Consider the following 15504-nt stretch of genomic DNA (forward strand, 5'->3'; position numbering starts at 1 on the left):
GCAGTGGCAAAGAGTATTTTGGAAGCTGCAGTTCCCCGTGATTCACCTATTGCTCACTGGTCTCAAACAGCCTCGTTTGTCTTTCACAGATCCAGGAGGAGCAGCAGAACCACAGGCAGTCCAAGGAGCTGATTCAGAGAATATTTCCAATTCCAAGGGCATGAATTAAACACGCTCACACCAAACCAGCACAAACCCATCTGTGCAATGCAAAGGAGCCCGGAACTCTCCAGGAGAACTGGAAGAAGGCATGGACCAGGCTGAAAGGACAATGCTCATTGTGGCAGTCTCAGACACAACTTCAAAAATCAGCTGTGTCCATGAATAAAGCCCTATAAATTATGCCCTGGGCTGTGCTGTTCCCCACCACGTTCCTGTACATTACGCTGAGTTCTCGACTGCTCAGAGTATAAACAAACTGCACAGTGGCCCATTAGTGGTTTTCAAGTTTATGCTAAGCGTTGCAGTTTATTGCTGTTCTTTAGGTTAATGTACTATTATTTCATGTATTTATAATATATTTCTGGATTTGTTGTTAATTATGATGTAATGTTTAGATACCAAAGATCAATCAAGACCCCACAGTGTTTACAGATATATGTTAATAAAGTACAAAGTACAGCAGATCTCTCACGATGCAAAGTTTATTCTATAGCTCAAGGTCAATGCCACATTTAATACTCACGCCTGTATTTTAAAATTTTATCTATCCTCCTCTGTCTGGACCACTAAAGGGAATTACAGACCTGAGATTTTGTTTAATTTGGGAACCCGTAAGATGTTTTCAAATTCTTTTCAGTCCTAGACTCTCTCTATCTTTCTTGCAGGCTCCCTTCAGGTACTGGAAGGCCACAAATGCACCACTCAAAAGCCTCCTCTTCTCCAGGCTCAACAATCCCAATTCTCTTAGCCTTTCCTCATATGAGAGGGGCTCCAGCCCTCTAAACATTTTCGTGGCCTCCTCTGGACATCCTCCAAAAGGTCAATGTGCTTCCTGTCTTCTCCTGTTTCCCTTCAATTACTCTTCTGTGCTTTATAACTTCCACTTCTCTATTTCCCCATGTTTTGAACATTATGATGTAAAATCCTCCAGAAAACTGAATTAAAATGTAGCTACCACTCAGAGCCTGCCCCGAGTGACACAGTCAGGTAATTCAATATACAGAGTCCTCCAAGGACACAGCACATGTCACCAGCTCCACTGAGGATCAGCTTTCAATACTGTACAGATCACAAAATAATTTCTGAATCACAGAATCACAGGATGGGTTGGGTTGGAAGGGGCCACAGAAGCTCATCTGGTCCAAGCTCCCTGCTCAAACAGGGTCAGCCCAGAGCAGCTGGCACAGGACTGTGTCCAGGTAAATCACATAACAGAAAACCAACCTCACAATGCTGAACCCTGGATTTCAGTAATAATGATCAGAAATAAACCACATTTTGATCATCCTAGCACTCTTTTTTTTCCTTCTTACCACCCCTCTGTCAGTTGTGTGGGGTTACACCAGGTGCAATCTGTATATTCTTGTGCATTTTACTGCATTTAATTAAACTTGGAGAGTAGGACCAGCCGTGCTGCAACAGGAACGTGACCTGTTCATGATCACTGTGCTGTGCCACAGAGAAAAAACACCCTGATTTGAAGCACAGGACTCAAGTATTGAATTATGCTGTGCAGGGAGATGGCAGAAAGAAAAAACCAGTATCATTAAGCAATGAGAAAGAGCAGCAGTCCCAAGGAGGTAAGGGTCAAAATAAATTAGAAAACTGGTCTGTATGTGAATTTTTTTGGCTGAGAAAATTAAGGAAATGATATAGCAACAAACATAAATGAAAAAATAATAAAATCATGGTCTACACAAAATGATTTATCAGACCCACACAGACCCAACTGTGTCTCCCCAAGTCCTCAACGCTGATTTCTGTGTAAAGCAAGAGCAGAATGTGGGCACAGAGAGAGATCCAGGTGGGGCCTTTAACCAGAGCTGAGCTCTCTATCAATGACTGAGCCTGCAAATGCTGCTCAGGGCTCCAGCTCTCCAGGGCAGCCAAGCTACTTCTGACTGCAGCAGCTTCTTCTTGGCAGCTCTCATCTGACACTGATCAGCTACCCAAAACCAGTCTTGATTATTTCAAGTCCATCCCCAGCTTCTTTCCTTTAAATAAGAAAGTCTCCCTAGTTTTACAGAGTCTGTTTCAATAACTGCAACTATGAACATGTCACAGACAGAAGGAATTTCTCAAGGCCATGAAGATTCACATCCAATATCTGGAAGTTGTTCCAATGTTTCACTACCTGGACACAGGGTGTGACACAACCTTGAGCAGTGTCTGTGGAAGCACATCACTGAAACATTCATGCATTCCCTGGAAAAGACTCACATCAGCGTGCAGCCAGGCTGGAATGTTTTTATCATTCCCTGTTTACCTTCTCCAACTGAAGTCAGTTCTAGCTGCAGTTTGGGAGTGGGAATAACAAGAGTCTGACAGAGTACAGGATTACAGAGGAGCTGGCCTGCAGCCAGCTGATGCTATCGTTACGTTTATTTGTCCTAGGCTGAGATAATGCTGTTTTCAGGGATTTTGTTTTTGCTGTTTACAATTTCAGATCAAAGAGAAAGGATCATCAGGTGACAGGCTAACTTTCATCTGCAAGTAAATGAGCTTCCTCAGTTCAGAACATGCTATGCCTTCATTAAAAACCTTCCAGAATGCTCTTGGGTAAAAATATGAGTGCAGTAAGTGTTGCCTCACAATGCAAGAGCTGGAGGACAGGCAGATGTATCCTTAACCAAAATATGCAGCACATACACGTGCACATTTCTCCTCTTTACAGCTGAACTGTGCAAGCACAGGTCCTCTGAGAGGTTCAGCTCTGACTCAGTAAAATACAACCAGCCCTTGCAATGGGCCTTCCTGGTGTTACTCAGTGCTGCTCTTTGTCCTCTTAAGGGGAAAAAAAATATAAAATCTAGAGCACAAATGGCACTCAAAGGCTAAAAGATCTTAATCTGGTACAACCAAACAGGGACTTCTGTCTGTGTTTGCAGAACGGTGACTTTGAACACTGTGACCTTGGGACTCAGTGAATTATCTGAGTACTTCACATTCTGCCATGGTCATTGTCTTCACAACTCCCTTCTGAGGCAGAGGCCCACCCTCCATCCCACCCCATCTTCATCTGAGTCACAAGAAGAAGATTTTGGGAAAAGTGGGGTGAAGCTCTGTCAGCCAAAATCTCACATACAAAAGCAGAGCTGATTTCAGCAGGGACATTAAAATCCCACATATAACATGGCCATAATGATGATGTTTAAACAATTTATAATGGGTACTAGCTAAACAAATTCTGACACTGATAATCACTCATGTCCATCAACACAAATTAGAACTTTTTATAGCTCCAGTACAGAAGGTGACCTTTAAGACCATTGGCCTTGATTCACAGTTAGTTTTAAACCAGAGGGAAAAAAAAAGAAAAAAGGAAAAGGGTCTGGTAGCAAATGTATAAATACTGTTCTATCCAGACAGGAGGTACAGAGGCTCCCAGTGTGGGCTGCACTGAGAGTTTTATATTGAACAGTCTCCAAAATTCTTGTCTAATGCTCCTCATACATGAAATTCACACAACAAAAGAGCAGCACCAGCAAGCTCTCCTCTCATTGAACAGCTACAAGTGCTGTTACTCCAAAAGAAAAAAAGTGAAACGATCCCTCATATTATATAATTATTTCAAACTATGTGTGTTGAGAATCACAGGTACCAATGCAATATTGTTTAATTATCCAGGGAGCTGTGAAATCCACCAACACACCTCAGACTGGTAAGAATTTTCTCCATTTTATGCCATTCCAAAAGCTATACTGTTCACATCCCAAATGAAAACTGTGTGGCAAACTAGGAAAAAATTTTACTATGTTGATTCTGAGAATTTTAATGCAATGCTTTCACAGAGATGCTAATACTATATCCCAAAAAAACATGTATCAATAAGGGTTTCTTCTCTAAAACATGTTCTGTTTGGTTTCCAATGTGTGCCTTGAAAACAAATTTATCACCTGTAAAAACCAGAAGAACATCTTTGTTCCTCATGACTGAAGTCCTGTGCTTTGGGTTTCAATATTGAGTCTTTGTATGAAGGGAGAACAAAAATAACTCTAAAACATTAAACACCTTATAGAACATGGCCAAGTAGAGGCAGAGTATGTGTATACACACAGATCTCACTGCTCTTTGTAATATTTATAAAAACTACTTGTTAGAACTATATATATTATCCCAAATGAACAGCTTTTCCTGATTTCCTCTCACTTTCTAGATTGGTTGTTCCTTCTTATAGCAAACCATTGCCTGTAACAGCAATTCCACTTTTCCAGAATGGCAGCAGGAAAGCTTTAGAGTATTTAAACTACCAGAAATGTAAATTCACCCAGAACAAAACTTGATCAACCACTGCTAAGTTCAATAAAGCTTCCACATTCCACTTGTTACAAAGGTATGGTGAGAAACTTGAGGGAAACTGCTCAACTCCCAGGGGAAAAAAAAAGGTTTGAAGGAACTGTAATCAGGGACCAGAACCAGCCAAAGCTCCCAGTGCCAGGGTGACAATCACAGAGCCCCAGGCTGTCCCTGTCACTGTGCTTTACATCTGCCAGGCTGCCACAAGGCTGTGCTTCCCGTGTGTAATTGCATCAGCAAGTGCAATACTCATTCCTTACCCTGTGGTGACATTTTTATTCCTGTATTTAAAGCAGGTTCCTCAGCAGTTCCTCATGCTCCAAAGGTGAGGCTCTGCCATGAAGGACTCAAGCAGAACTCGCTGCTGCCACAGGCACAGCCCTGCCAGTGAGAGCAGATCCCTTTTCCCCACCTCACAGCAAATCACTTCACTGAGCATTGCTTAAAATACAATTCCAGACTTCTCCACCCTTGGATAATGTCCTAACTTAGCCCTCCATCTCTGACAGGGGGGTTTTTCGACAGGGAAGTTAAACTGGGGAGTCTCTGCAGGTTCCCCCACAGTGCCAAGAAAAGTTAATCACAGCCTTTTGATTAACTCTTCCTTTCAACTCTTTAATTGTCTGTCTGTGGCTTTTACCACCAGAGTCAGGCAAACGCTGACAGTTCCTTCACGGGCACGAGACAAATGTTGAACATGTTACATGAGAAAAGGTTAAGTGCAAACACAGCCAATAATCGGGGCTCTTTGGAGGCAGTGCCAGACCTGAATAAATCTGACAGCACCTCATTGCAAAGGGCAAGAATTTATTATTGTCCAGGTTAAACGCTCTGCTCTTATCCCTTCTGTGGCTGGAGCACAAGAAAGGCTCTTTGTGTGCTGAAACAAACATTAAAGTGCCAACATACACAGAATGTATAAGGTGTCTGCGGATTATTCCTCAGCAAAGAGTTTCACTTACTTTGGCTTCGGTCTCTCCCCTGTGAAGTGTGTACAAGTGATGGACGGCACTTTGTGATGATGACCAAGGATGTGTCAGGATTTGGAAAACATGGAAATCATGGCCTAATGTGTCAGTGGTGACCAGCAACATCCCTGGGTAAAAAAAGAAACACAAAAGCACAAAAGATTAATAACTGCAAAAGAAGAGGCTTAAAGTGGCTGTCTAAAAAACACTGAGTGTGGCTTACATTTGGGGTTTGGAAACAGAAGAAAACACAGAAAATTACTGAATTGAAAGGGATTCACCTCATAAAAATGAATCAGGACTTCAACTGAAATCATATTCACAGTACTACTACTTAAGTATTAATATATTAAGATAGTATTACAACACAAATCTATAAAAACATCTGAAAAATCGGAATATTCCAACTAAATTTGAGAACTGTGTGACCAATATGAACCACTGAAGTGATGAATGTTACAGCAAAACCCCAAAATGCTCTTCCCTGGGCAAGAGCCAGTCTAAAAAAGATTGATGTCTCCACAATAACAATTTTTGGAAGAAGAGATCATAGAAATCCAGCCAGAAGAGCCCATACCAAAGCAATCCTGAAGAAGCATCTTCCTTATAAATGAAAGGAACTGTCTGATTTATCAGTGAAAAGCAGAGTTGAGAGCTTTCAAATTAAACACAAAATGAGGTACCAGGTTCATTAGGAAACAGGTCACTGGTGGAGGTACTGAAATGATTCAATTAGATCAGCAGAACCACAGTAAATTACATTTGCTATTTTCTTTTTTATCTCACAATGTCTCAGCCCACACCATAACTCAGTTTTTTACAAAGATACTTGAAGTCAATTTGCCATAAATTTATAGCAATTTATACCAAAAATTAAGTCTTTTTGTACATACAAGGACAATACAGCATCATAGCAGAACTTTGGATTACAGTAACAAACTACAAATTTATTTTTCTGTTATTAATGAAATTTAATAGGTTATCACCCAAAGTAACCCTCTGACATTCAGTTAACAAGTACAAAGTGATTTTAGCAGTTTAATATTGACATTCTAAATAATTTTCAAGGTACACATCTAGTAAAGAAAAAACAGGAATTCCCACTTAGGTCTGTTGCAACATTTCTCCACATAAATCACAACTGAAATCTTTTATCCTGCAGGAAGAGAACTTAGTCCCCGTGTTTTACATGACACTTATTCAGAGGATAAATGGTTATCTTATTTCTGCCATAAATGAGTGTCCATTGCCTTCATTTATTTACAGGTGATACCAGAAATTGCTTTTTCCTCTGCTGCCTCAGATACCAACAGCACACATTTGAAACCTCTCACATGTTACCACTGATTTCCCACTTTATGACACTGGGACAATTTTAGTATTAAACTGCAAAAAGCATGCCAGGCAGCAGAGTAAAAGTTAAGTGTGATCAGCTTTTCTATGGGACACCATTTCATCACTAGCTTGGTATCCTGAGTGTTTTCCCTCCATGGCAATCCTGGAATCCAAGAGATTGGGTCCTTTAGGTCCAGAAAGAAAAATTTCTGTTTTTTCTTCCTGGTCCTTTAGACCCAGAAAGAAAAATTCCTTTGGCCACAGAGGCTGAAGGCTTGGCCCTGTGGGTCCAATGTCCCAAAACCCCACCCAGGGTAACGCAGCACCCTCAGAGCCTGCGTGGCACCAACAGGACACACTCAGCTTCTCCAAAACCTCTGAAAGAAGGATCCTGCGAAGGCAAACACATAATTCCAAGGTGCTGAGGCCCACCAGCAGCAAGGTACAAAATCCAAATTGCTCTAGGAGACAAAACTGCCTCCAAGCTTCCCCTGAGCTTGACCACTGAGGCTGGCAGGGCCGGGCCCGGCGCGGCCACCCACGCTGCACCCAGGCATTTCCTGCAGCTCGCACAAACGCAGCAGCTCACATCTGAGCTCAGCAAGATTCCCTCCAGCAGACACACTTTTACTGTTCCCGGCTGCTCCTCCGGCCCCGAGTGTTAGAAATGAAAGGGAGTTTGTTATGGAGCTGAGAAATCCGGGAGAGCACTGGGGTATTATGTTTGGGCGGTAAGGCATGTGAGCTGAGGTTGGTCTGGATGTTAATGTTGGCTTAACTGGCAATTTCCTTGATTTGTAGTGACTGTGTTGATAGGAAATACAGCTCAAGTTGCTCCGGTGCGAGGCAGCCAAGCCTTTCGTGTGGGATTATGCACACAATTTGCATTAATTCTGTTCTGCAACATCACAAACTACACTTCCCCTCTAGTGAAGTGTGCGGTCCTCAATAATATATAGCATTTCCAGCAGAGAAAGCTGGAAGCAAAGAGAGGCTTGTGTGCTGGAATTAGGCTGCTGCTGTTACTGGAGTGAGGATATTCCAAAAGATCTAATTCAACCCAGTAAGAATTTATCTTCTCTATTCCCATGCTTGTCTCTCCTCATGCATTATACAGCTTTATACAGACATGGAGGTGCTTTGGGTCCTTTCGTGCTCTCTCTTATTCCCAATGGAAAGGACCTTTGGAGAAGGAGAAGCTGGAGATGGTTCTACAAGATGTCTCTGAATACTGAGCAGAGAAGCTCTGAAAATAGATGCTTTTTCCTCCCTCAAGGCTTGAGAAGTCTTTCATAAACACAGACCCAGCGCTGAGTGCACCCAGAGCTCCCAGCAGAGCATTCTTCCTGTGGATCCCAGCGCATGGCACGGTGTACGGAAGATGGTAAAAGACCCCTAAATCTGCCAAAAATCTGTCTGGAACTAGAGACAAAATGCATGTGTAATGATTCCAAGCCAGTGAAAACACAGGATCACCATCCTTGTTGTCCATGCAATCCAGGGGAGTTCGGCTCAGCAGGATCTGATTTCCAGCGCTGGCGAGAGCCGCAGGTGTCTGTGGGCATCATCCCCCTGCTCCTCACAGGCTCCTTCCCAACCCTACAATGCTCTCTTCAGGCACAGCAGGGCTCACTCTGGGCACAAACACCAAACCTGGGGACACGAGCCCCCAGAACCCATGGTGGTCCCTGTTTGTTCCTTCAGTGACATCCCACGAGGCACAGCTGTGACATTCACCCATCTACCTGCAGCTCTGAGCAGCTCCAGATGATGCTCCCAGCTCTTGGTTCCATGTGTGCTTTGCCTTTGGGTTTTCTGGGTTTGGTTTGGGGTTTCTTTTCTCTGTTTTTGCTAACTTGAAGGAGTACAGAGGTGAAAGATAATACATTTGTGGCTGGAAAGGAACTGACTTGAAAATAGAAAGATGAGTGGTATCTGATTTGGCAGTTGGTGTCTAATCTAAACTCCCGCTGCCTGTCCCGTTTGGAATAAATGCATTTATTAGATGAAAGCCCAGGGAAAACAGGCCTTTCACTTGTATTAGAGACTCTTTTTCAGTAAGTTAAAGGAGGCTCTTTCACACCCACATTTGCATTTGAAGTACAAATATATTCTGGCAGGACTTGTATCAACACGGAGGTCCCAAGCACAACACCACAGATGGGAAAGAACGCGTATTTATAAAACAGCATTTTGAAATCTCTTCCTCGCCCCTGTTATTCAAACAATAAATCACCCACGTTTCAGAACACTGGGCTGGGGTTTGTGGTGGGATTTTCCAGCTCTCATTACTTCACACTGAAGAATCTCAGTTTTCCATTATCACAGCTCAGCCATTTTGTTTCTCTCTCCATCTCCCTGCAGCATCCCAGCAGGAATTTCTAATCCCAGCGGAGAAACAGGAACCAGAATCCTGGTCCTAGCTCACTTTCACATTCAAGTGCAGGAAACTCCAACTCAAGCTTCTGAAGAGGCCTTGTGACAGTTTTCCCAAAAAGTTGTTTAGAAGGAAATACAGGTTAAAGCCGTGCTATGTTCAGCCTGAACGTTTTCTCTTATGAGGGACTTCATGGGTGAATAATCAGAGATGAAAAGTGAATAATTCTTGAGGATTTCCTGCTTATTTTTCCAACTGGCATTAATCCCTGTTTAACAGATAACAGCTGAAATCCATTGGAAGTCTTGCATACACAGGACCCTGTGGAAATTTATGTGTAAACCAGACTTCATTTAGTATATATCTCATTGCAAAAATTCTGATTTTGCTTATCCACAGTACAAGGGTGCAGCCAGATTAAATTAATGACTGTTTTACTGTGTGGTTGTTTTAAGTCCACAGAGATGATTAAAATCCAGTTTCAAAGGGATAGGGAAAAAAAGATGGGGGAAAAAAATTAGCAAAGCTTTGTTTTACCTGCCCTAATTTACAGCTTCCTACTTTTCCTGCATTCTGTTTGGGGAAACAATCAGCTTCTTTCAGGATAGAAATAAAAACACGAGGGATATATGCATAAAAGGAAAAACTAGTACAGATGTAGACTGTGGGTTAAGAGCTATTTATGCAGTATCAGAAGACTAAACCAGACTCTGGCCTGGCCATAAACTAAGCCCACGCCCTAAATGAGGTGCCAAGCCACAAAAAGCATTTGCGTCAACTGGGAATACAAGGAAAAGAAGGGCTGCTAATTATAGGGCCTGGAAGCGGAAGGGGAGCGCTGGAGCTGAGGCTGCGCCGTGTTTATCTGAGAGCTTCCTCCCCTCTGCCTGCCGAGCCTGGGCCCGAGGCTGGCACTGCAGCTGCTCATGGGACACCGAGTGCTCAGCTCCTGGCAGCCCCAGGGCAAATTAGAGAGCGCTGGGAAAGCTGAGCAGCCCCACCACATCCTATCGGTAACACCTCCCTAATTACAGAGCTGTTGATTGCGTGCATATAAATGAGGTCCCCATGGCTTGGAGCTTCACCAGGAGCTTCCCTTCAGTTTTCAGAGGGTTTTCCAGCTCCCCAAACTGTGTCCCTCTGCCAGCACTCAGTGAAGGATTCAACACCTTCAAGCTGGGCTGGATTCCTTTTCAAAACACCAAGGGCACAAGTGCTGGGAATCAGGCACACATCTGTGGGGAGGAAATGTGGATCCATGGGCAGACTGGATTTAGGAGCTCAACCCTCAGATTTCCATGCCCAGCCATGGAGAGACCAGTCCAGCCACTGCACCAACTCACTGCCTGTCCAAAAAGTGATTAAAATATGAACCTCTCACACTTCAGTTAGGAAATCTGAACTGGGATCCCACACAAGGCTGGTACTGAGCTTTGCAGAGTCCCAAATTACAGGCTCAGAGTGCTCAGGGAGCCACAGTGATTTAGAGCCACTCCTGGTTCCATCCATATGGATTTCTCCTGGCACTGCCATCTTCCACAGGCTCCCTGGGACAGGATTCCTGTTCCACTGAGCTCCCTGGGCTCAGCAATTGCATTCACGTGACAAAGTTTACATGGCCCATGGTTTTCTGAGGCATCTGGACCCAGAACAGCAGCTTTATTTATACCCACTCAAGCCCTCTCCCAGCAAGTGAAAATACAGCCAAACATCAGAGCTGCTCAACCCCTGGGTACTCCCAAGTGGACCATGTGCTGCAGTTACAAAACTGGGTCTCAAAAAAACCTTAACTAAATAATGAAATTCTGATTTTAGCAAAATTCGCCGCAAAATAAACGCAAGCACGTAAAGATTTAATGTAAATATTTTGAAAATCCCAAGAAGTCAAAAGAAAGACAAGCAAAATAAAATATTATTTTGTGAATAAATAACTCCCTATGACTCCTTTAGCTCCTAAAATAATCCATGGCTACAGCTCTTCCTTCACAACCAACCCAAAATGCAATTCTTGATCAAGCCATCAATCATCAAGGATTCCTCCTTTTGGTGACATGGGACAGAGAGACACAACATTTGTAACTGCAGCTCATCAAACTGCCTTAATTTTAACATATTTGTCTTCCAAGGCAATCATTCAAGTTGAAAACCAGAAGAAAATGAACAGAAAAACTGAAGAATTATTCTGTCATTAAATAATTACAGCTTGATTTACTCTCCAGAAATGTTTTCCTGCCCACTTTCTCTGATCAATGGGAAAAAACTTGAGCAGAGATGTTCCAATTTCACCCTCTTTAACTATTAACTCAAGGCCACTGTCACATTTCAATATAGAACATTAAAATAATCAGAGCAATTTCAGGTCTGTTAAAGGTGCAGTCAGGCATCCCAAGGGGGACACAGTTTCATCTGTTTTACTGCTGGCCCAACATTAATTTTCTTGTTATTAATGGGTGGAAAATCTCTTTTGTAGCCAAGGAAGCGTAATTATTTTAAATTTTCAATGTCTTGCACTTCACAGCTCTCAGCTGCCAAGCTGGCAGGAGCAATACTTCTGGAAAGCAGATCATTTATTTACCACATTTAAAAGAAAAAAAAAACCCAGACATTTATAAACCAGCACCATTTTTTAGCTGTTTACTAACTGAGAATCTTATTTGAAAACTTTTCTCTTTGACACTAAAATAGGAATGTGCCTGGCCCATGTCACTGATTTAAAAGCTGGTCCTACTCTCCCAAATTGGGTGTGGATTTAGCTATAGCGACAGGAATGTTTTAATCATTGTATTTTTAGTTTGTTTTAAGGGCTTTTATTGAAAAATATTGTGTCTTTTGCTCCTTCTAGAAGGGTGAGAAGCCAGGATCCAGTCCTGCAGCTGGAAAACCCCTCTATGCTGCATTTGAGTGTAGAAAAAAGCTTTTATTGGGAAAAGCTGTCCCAGGAGAAGACCACCAGGAAGCTTAGGTAACAAAATGTCCTTTTCAGAGGCTCTAAGGCTACTTACTTGCCTTAACAAATGGGAAGTTGAAGCAGAAGCCCTAAAAAATCCAAGGGGATAATTCTCATCTTTCCTGGCTGCCCACGGGGTTTGTTGTACATATAGTTCTTGGCAGTGCAGCCTGACAGGGAAACGAGGCCCAAACCTTCCAAAAACAGGAGTGAATGATTGAAACAACCTTTGAACAGACAAGAAAACTTCTACACTTCACTTGCCTCCCAAAGCAGATACAGGGGATGGAGATGTTTGTATGGATGCTTCTGGAAATCCCACCTGGAGCCCAGAGCTCAGGCTCTGCACTGACCACAGCAGGAATTCCCACAGGAATTGGGATCCCACACAATACCCTGCTCTGGTGGGCTCAGATGCTCAGCCCAGCTTCCAAAATAAGTCATTATTGGTCTGCAAGACTCAAGGCTCCCATGGAAAGGGGAACTCCAGAGGAAGAGCAGCAGTGTTCACATGGAAATGTCCTGGCATCCTCCAACACCAAACTCAACACTCGAACACCAAGGCTCCAGAATTATTGATCATATCTAAAATTTAGGGCTGGTTTCACCACACTTTATTTCATCTATAAATTGTGAAAATAACATCTCTACAGGTTTTCATGCTCCACTTATTCCCACGTTGCATCCTTGAGGCCTTTTGCCCAAAACACCTTCCCTGGGGAGCCCAAGGGATCTGGCCCTTCCTCCCCTCTGCAGCGGCAGCAGGAAGAAACTTCTGGGCTGAAAGAACAGACTGTCCACTGGCTGTGGAGAACTTGCCCAAGTGTAGACAACAATGTATTTAGCACCTCAGCTTTAGCACAAATAAAACATCTATACTTTGCTTTTAAATGTGGTGAAGTAAAGACAATTGACTGAAGTAAAGCTGCAGCCCAGTAGACTTTAAAATTACTCTCAAAAGCACAAAAACAATTCCTTGTAGTATGGAGAGATGTGGATCATTTACACACAAGTTGGTTTTCATTATCACAGTTCATAAAGGCCTTTATACCTCTGATCTGCCCAAATGAAGGGAGGATTCTGCTCGTTTTTAACACAATAAAAACCTATAAAGGGATCCTCCCAAAAATCAGGCCTGAGCACCTGTGCAGCTCCTGTGCTGAGACACGATGGGATTAAGGGGTTTATCAGCCCCAGAAAATAAATTTTCAGTGAATCAGCTCTGCAGGCACTGTGTGCTGCTCACTGCCTGGAATTAGGAGTAAAAGTGGGGTTTCAGAGCAAGCAGCCAAGGACAGAATCAAAAGGCACCTCTTGTTTTGTTCTCTGTAATGAGCTCAGCCTGATTGCCAATGACCACTGCAGAAGGAGCTGGGATGATGTTACAGCCCTGGCTTCAAACAAAATCCTGCCTTGATGTTAAATAAAGAGCTCACAATCCTGGGCTAAGTGCTGCTCTCACTGGAGCAAGAGTTCTCTGCTCGTTTGTCCCCATCCCTCCCGCAAATCTCACACAGCCAAAAATAACACCACTTAAAGAAGTGTTTTGCCATTAAACACCATTTGATCTAAGTGTCACTCTCTAAGTTATTGTCATCCCAGTACCTGAGCAAACCAAAGCATTTGATCATAAAAGAAGAATCCAGCAATTTGCAAAAATATCCTTCCTTTTGAAAAATAACAAGTTAATTTGGTTTTGCATAAACATTCTGCTGCCCTTTAAATTACACAATCCTAGAAATTCTCCTAAGGAGGCATTTAATTAATATCTATTTACCATTCCAATTTAAGCAGCTGTATTTATTTCACTTATTTATTTCATTTAATTAGCATTGCTCCACTTTAGGTATCATCCTTCTTCCAGGGCACAAAGCAAAAGGACTGTTCTGGAACTGAGGATTCTCAGTTCACTGCACAGAGCTCCATGAAAAATTCCCTTCCAAGAAAATCCAGGCAGATGAGGATACAGCTTTTCTGTCACAAAACCCCAGTGAACTGCACTGCACTGTTAAAGAGTTCTGACACAACAGATGGGGTGTCAGAATGACACCAACTGGTCAGCAAAAGTGAAAACATAAATGACAGACATTTAGTTTTATTCTCTGAAATGTGACTTCACCCTCCTGATCTTCATGCCATTTGCTACATCTTAGAAATTGTAAATTTAGGCACTGGAAGCTGCTGATTCCCTGACCATTTCCCTGAGAGCTGCTGCAATCAGCCAGAACATTATTTATCTGCAGATAATGAAATGTTAATTGTCAGATTAATAAGATCAATTAATACACAAGGTTTGTAGCTGCACCTGCTGCCCACAGTGACTGTTCATTTATAAAAGGAAGGAGACAAACAGGTACTTTGGAGGAGTCTCTTACAAGTATTTTCAGATTTTAGTTGATTTCACTCAGGAGAGAAGGTAAGATCACAAACTCTTCATTAGCAAACAAATAATAAGTTACTTTATAAACCAGTGAAACTGTTTTATTTCTGTATTCATGGAGGACTACAATTTAATCCATGTGCTGATCCCCTGGATACCTGAGGATCACAACCATGTGTGCACCTGGCTGGCAGGAATTCCTCAGCAGTGGAAGAGGGACTGAATCTCCTCTCTCTTACCACAGTAGAAGAGTTGCTACAGTTTGAAATTTCCAGCAAGGACAAATTTGAAATTTCCAGAAAAGACAAATTCCACATCCAGCACTGCACAGAGCAGGTCACCTGCAGTGTCCCAGTGGGACCAGACAGGGACACACACCCATGGGATTTCCTGCCTTGTTTACATCCATCCCAAACCCCAGAAGGATCTCTTACCACTGGGGTTGAAGGCCATGCAGCAAATGGGCTTCTCATGGGCAGGGAAATGGGCCACGATGCCATCGCTGTCCGAGTCCTCGCTCACCAGCACCTGGGGACAGAACACAGCCCAGGTCAGGGGGAAAAACACTGCAGAGGGAAAATCCCTTTTACTGACCCATGCAAATCCCCATTTATCTCCCCCTTTCCCTATAAAAGCTGATTTTCTGGTATAGCAAACTGGCCTTTGCAGATTCAAATCCAAGTATGTTCATTCCCTGTACTAACCAAGTAAAGCAAAATAAAAGCCAAAAATACCAACAATAAAAGTACCTTCATCACTCAAAAATTGAATGTGACACTCAGGGCTCCTTTCTCAGCCCCTGATGTGTGTCACTGTCTGTGTCAGAATGGACAGAACTGGTTTTGGGAACACACAAGGAAACAACACTTGCTTGTGCATGGAAAGATGAAAAAATGTTCTTCCTCTTCTAAAAATCAGCAGGAAAAACTAGATCCTTAAGGAACAGAGAAAAGTGCTTTTTTAAAATCACCAATCTATTGAAATCTTCAGGACTGGTCAGGTCCTCCCCCTGCTTTTCTGCACTGCACTTGGGGATAGC

General features: G+C 42.8%; 1 protein-coding gene across 7 annotated transcripts in view; it reads right to left on the reverse strand.

Annotated features, from left to right (window-relative positions):
- The window catches only part of BCAS3 (BCAS3 microtubule associated cell migration factor), a 293628-nt gene that overhangs the window by 218791 nt on the left and 59333 nt on the right, over window positions 1-15504 (reverse strand). For all 7 annotated transcript variants that reach the window (XM_030962763.1, XM_030962761.1, XM_030962765.1 and 4 more), the window contains exons 13-14: window positions 14900-14993; window positions 5421-5554 (exon numbers count right to left, since the gene is read on the reverse strand). In XM_030962763.1, the coding sequence (XP_030818623.1) occupies window positions 5421-5554; window positions 14900-14993 (228 nt within the window). The remainder of the gene's footprint in view (window positions 1-5420; window positions 5555-14899; window positions 14994-15504) is intronic.

The sequence above is a fragment of the Camarhynchus parvulus genome, chromosome 19 (assembly GCF_901933205.1).
Source record: "Camarhynchus parvulus chromosome 19, STF_HiC, whole genome shotgun sequence".
NCBI classification, from domain to species: domain Eukaryota; kingdom Metazoa; phylum Chordata; class Aves; order Passeriformes; family Thraupidae; genus Camarhynchus; species Camarhynchus parvulus.